A 4,795-nucleotide genomic window follows, 5' to 3' on the forward strand; every position below is an offset into this window, starting at 1 on the left:
CACACACACACACACACACACACACACACACACACACACACACACACTTTGCTTCCCTTAGCTCCCTAGAGAGAGGTTTCCATCCAAGCTGGGCTTCTTTTTCTGCAGCGCTTTAAAAATTGTGGTATGGTGGAGAAAAGGAGGGTTTTCTCAGAGAAATGAACTGAATGGAATCTCCCAGGAATGACCACAGGATCTCAGAGGACCACCTTTTTAACGAGGGGCCCTGGAGCTTTGTGGAAAATAACGAGCTCTGGCAAAGCGCAGCCCAAGTTTGCCCCCAGGTGATGACAATTTCTATCTGCTATCCAGTGCTGCCATGTCAAATCCCAAAAATTGTCTCTTAGCTCCCCCTTTCAGGAATTTCCTAGAATTACATGTGAACAAACCCTGCCCTCTCCCGGTGGACTCTGGCCCTCAGATGCTTGTGAGTCCTAGCATAGGATCACAGCTTCAGCACAGGAAAAAGCCACTCCCTTTACAGATGAGTAAACTGAGGCCCAGGAAGCAGAAGTAACCGAGTTCACCCCGGTAGTGAGTGTCAGAAGTGGGATCTCTGGTTCCGTCCTCACTCTCACTCCATGGCGCCATGTTGTCCTTCTCAAGAGTAAGAGGATATGGAAGCTTCCAGTGGGAGATTTGCATGGGGAGCTTTGTTTGTTTGCTGAGCTTCACCCCAGAGAGTCCTCTGAGGCTGCCCTGTTCGGCAGTCGCTGCCATTCCTGTGACCTTCAAATGCTTCTTGCCCATAGGCTCTCCCCACTTCCTCTCACTGCCCAGCTTCTCTCCATCCACCTTTCCCAAGTATTATCCAGGGCAGCCAGATCTCCCGGAGGTCTGCTTGCCCTGCAGTCTCAAAGAGCACAGATGGCCACCCGTGTGCTCCCGACACTGATGAGCCCGACCTAGATAGAGCTCACACGGCTTTGGGACGAGCTTGGTTCTTGCCTAGGAGGGAAACTCCACTAACTGATTTCTTCTGCTCCTCTAGGAACTGCCAGCCTCCAACGACCACCTTGACCAATTTCCACACCAAGCTCAGGGCAGCCAGAAGACAATGCCATGTGGACGTGGCCTTCTGGGGCGGGCTGATCCCTGGGAATACTGTGAGTAATGCATGCTGTTTGCTTTCCTGGAGTTAAATCCTCCCCTGAAAGCCCCTAGAACAAAGCCTGGAATGTGGAAGATAGTCCATAAATGTCAGTCACTCAGTCAGTTAACAGGCCCTTTCTCTACACCAGATACAGTGCTAAGTGCCAAGGATACGAAGAACAGAAAAAAACATGAGTTTCCCCTCAAGAAACTCACGCTCTGATGGGGGAGACAACATATAAATAACTATGTGCAAACAAAATGCGAACAGTGGGGAGATAATCTCACTGAACTCAATGCTTTACAGCACTTCCACTAACATTTCATTTTCATCATTGTTTGGGGGAGTGTGGTTTTGTTATTGTTGTTTTTAGAGGCAATCAGGGTTAAGTGACTCACCCAGGGTCACACAGCTAGTGAATGTCTGAGGCCTGATTTGAATTCAGGGCTTCTGACTCCAGAGCTGGTGCTTTATCCAGGAAGTTTTTAATAGTAATAACAATTACTTCCATAGTTTGACAATCTGTGATTTCAGGAGTCTAGAGCAAGAGTTCTTAACCTGAAATCTATGAATTTATTTTTGTTTTTTTTTTTTACATTTTGATAACTAAATTTCAAAATAAATGATTTTCTTTGTAATCCTGCGTATTTTATTTTATACATTTAAAAACATTATTCTGAGAAGGGATCCATAAGTTTCACCAGATTGTTGCCAAATGAATCATCCCAGATACACACATAGCATACATATGTGCCCATACACCCACATACACATACACACACAGAGTTAAGAACTCTTGGTCTTTAGACCAGGATTGATCAATCAATCAATCAGTCAATCAATCAATAGACTTGCATTTATTAAGTACCTACTATGTGCCCGTATTGTGCTAAGCATGAAGGATACAAAGAAAGGTTCCTGCCCTCAAGACAGAGCAAGAAAAAATCCCAGCTCCCAAGGAATTGTTTCCTCTATGATTTAATGCAACAATTGCCAAACTTTTTGGTCTTAGAAAGATTTTATATTCTTAAAAATTATTGAGGACGGGGCAGCTAGATAGACCCTGGGCAAGTTACTTAACTCCATTGCCTAAGAAAAAAAAAATTATTGAGGACCTCAAAGAGCTTTTGTTTATATAAGTCATATCTATCGATGTTTACCACATTAGAAATTAAAACTAATATAATTTAAAATATTTATTTATTCATTTAGAATAATAAGTCCATTATATGCTAGCATGAATAACATTTTTAATGAAAACAACTAAATAAACCAAAACAAAAAAAAATGAAAAGAGTGGCATTATTTTATATATTTTTGCAAATATCTTTAACATTTGATTTAACAGATGATGGCTGGGTTCTCATATCTTCTTTGCATTCAGTCTCTCAAGATATGTTGTTTTGGTTGACATATATGAAGAAAATCTAGCCTGTTGGAAAAGAGAGGGAGTATTAGCAAATAACATTTTAGTATTGCTGTGCAAATAACAATACACCTTTTTTGGAAGTTGTCTGGTGAACAGTTAAAAGACTCAGAGCCATAGGCTCTGGGGTATTTGTGCCTCGTGCCTAGGCCAGAGCCTAGAAAACCTTGCTCACAATGAGAGCCGCCCCAAAGGGACACCTCCTTGGGGGTCTTCAAGCAGAGGCTGGAAGACCACTGAGGTTGCATGATGTAGTGAGGATTCCTTTTCAGGTATGGGTTGGACTTAGATGTCTGAGGTCCCTTTCAGTTCTGAAATTCTACGGTGCTATGACTCCCAGAAAATCCAGGGCACAGGGTCACTCCGATAATAGCGATGGTAGGAGAGACGTATCAACTGCTCCACCTGTATAGGACAGCTTCAGGAAGGGGCGTGTGTGTGTGTGTGTGTGTGTGTGTGTGTGTGTGTGTGTGTGTGTGTAGGGGGTGTTCTAGTGCTGGTTCTGAGGATTCCTCCCCTTCCTTCTTGACTCAGAAACTGAAATTCATTGAGTTGGATGTTTCTGATAATAAGTCTTAGTCTGAATGGTGCTGAGAAAACGGCAGACTTTGTTGGAGCCCAGAAAGTGTCCCATGCCCTGTTCACCCACCCCGACCTAGTTAGGTCCCTTGTTTCAGGAATCAGGTGGAATCCTAGAAGCATCCAGTGTTTGAGCTGAGAGGGACCGCATACAAAGCCTCCAGTCTGCCGCAAGCCAAGTCCTCCACCTACGGCTTGCTTTTCCACCACCTTTGTTCAACACACACCAGAAACTCCGTGAGTCGGCCTGCCTTCTCTCTGTGAACCTGGCTGAGCATTTGATTTTATTGGAAGGTCATGATTGGAGGCTCTCATCGTTTCTGCCTCTTTTAGGCTGAACTCAAACCCATGAGGGAGGCTGGAGTGCCAGGATTTAAGTGTTTCATGATTGACAGTGGAGTGGAGGAATTCCCCCATGTCAGCCTCAAGGATTTGCACATGGCGATGAGGAAACTGCAGGGAACAGACAGCGTCCTTCTGGTGAGTGTCCCTCTCTTTCCCAGCCTTCTCCCAGCTACATGCTGATATCTGCCTCCCTGTGGATTGATTGTGGGGGTGGGCAGCCTAATCACTTAGTGGCATGTACTCGTTCAACATTGTCAGAGAATCGTAGACCAGAAATGGAAGGAACATCAAAGGTCATTTAACATGTGGATAGAGTGCTGGCCTTAAGCCAACCAACCAATCAGTAAACATTTATTAAGTGCCTGCTCTATGTCAGGTACTTGTGCTAAGTGCTAGAAGCTGAAAGATCTGAGTTCAAGTCCCAACTCTGACACATACTGGTTATGTGACTTTGGACAAGTCACTTAATTTCTCATTACCCTGGGAAATTCTCCAAGACTTTGTAAGTTTAAGAGAAAGTGCTGACCTGAATCGGTAGATGAAGTCACCTAATTTGGGAATTCCCAAAGTCAGCGAAGTCACCAGTGTAGGCCCTATCCCATCGATTCAGTACCTAGTAAGGATAAGGCACAGTGCGGGTACTGGGGAGATACAAAATGACCTTATCTCAACAGGTACTTGAGTAAGAATGCCCACAAGTGGGGCCATACCGCCTTCTCCTGGGGACCTCTGGGATGAGGGACCCCACTGGCTCCTGCAGCAGTATATCACTCTTCAGAACAGCTCTCATCATTAGGAATATTTTTCCTGATATCAATCTTAACCTATTGCTCTTGGTTCTGTCATTAGGGAGGAAGTAGAACAAGGTCAATCCCTCCTCCACGTGACAGTCCTTCGGGTACTTGAACCCTATCATGTCACCTCTGAGTCAGGCTAAACAGCTGAAGTTCCTTCAACCAATGGACTCCCCATTGGTCTTCCCCATTAGCCTTCCTTGGGCTCCCTCCAGTCTGTAAAAGTCTTTCCTAAAGGTGGTCTCTATAACTGGACACAATTTCTTCAGTTGTGGTTTGACCAGAACAGAGGAAATTGGGACTATTACCACCTTCTTCCTGGACTGATATCTAGAACCATCCTGTGAGAGAGATAGAGAGAGAGAGAGAGGAAGATAGAAAAAGAAAAGAAGAAAGAAAAGAGAGACAAAGAGAGTGAGAGGAAGGGAGAAAGAGCAGGGAGAGAGGGGACAGAAACAGAGATGAGGGGAAAAGAGGGGGAAAGAGAAAGAGGGGGGAGAGAAGGAAGAAAAGAGAAAAGAAGAAAGAAATAAGGAGGGAGACAAAAGAGAGTGAGAG

General features: G+C 44.6%; 1 protein-coding gene across 1 annotated transcript in view; it reads left to right on the plus strand.

The window, feature by feature from the left end:
• The window catches only part of LOC114052931 (allantoinase, mitochondrial-like), a 31,839-nt gene that overhangs the window by 14,369 nt on the left and 12,675 nt on the right, over nt 1–4,795 (plus strand). The window contains exons 4-5 of the mRNA XM_027875720.1: nt 992–1,106; nt 3,432–3,578. Coding sequence (XP_027731521.1) covers nt 992–1,106; nt 3,432–3,578 — 262 coding nt within the window. The remainder of the gene's footprint in view (nt 1–991; nt 1,107–3,431; nt 3,579–4,795) is intronic.

The sequence above is a fragment of the Vombatus ursinus genome, unplaced genomic scaffold (assembly GCF_900497805.2).
Source record: "Vombatus ursinus unplaced genomic scaffold, bare-nosed wombat genome assembly UNPS02014810.1, whole genome shotgun sequence".
Classification (NCBI taxonomy): domain Eukaryota; kingdom Metazoa; phylum Chordata; class Mammalia; order Diprotodontia; family Vombatidae; genus Vombatus; species Vombatus ursinus.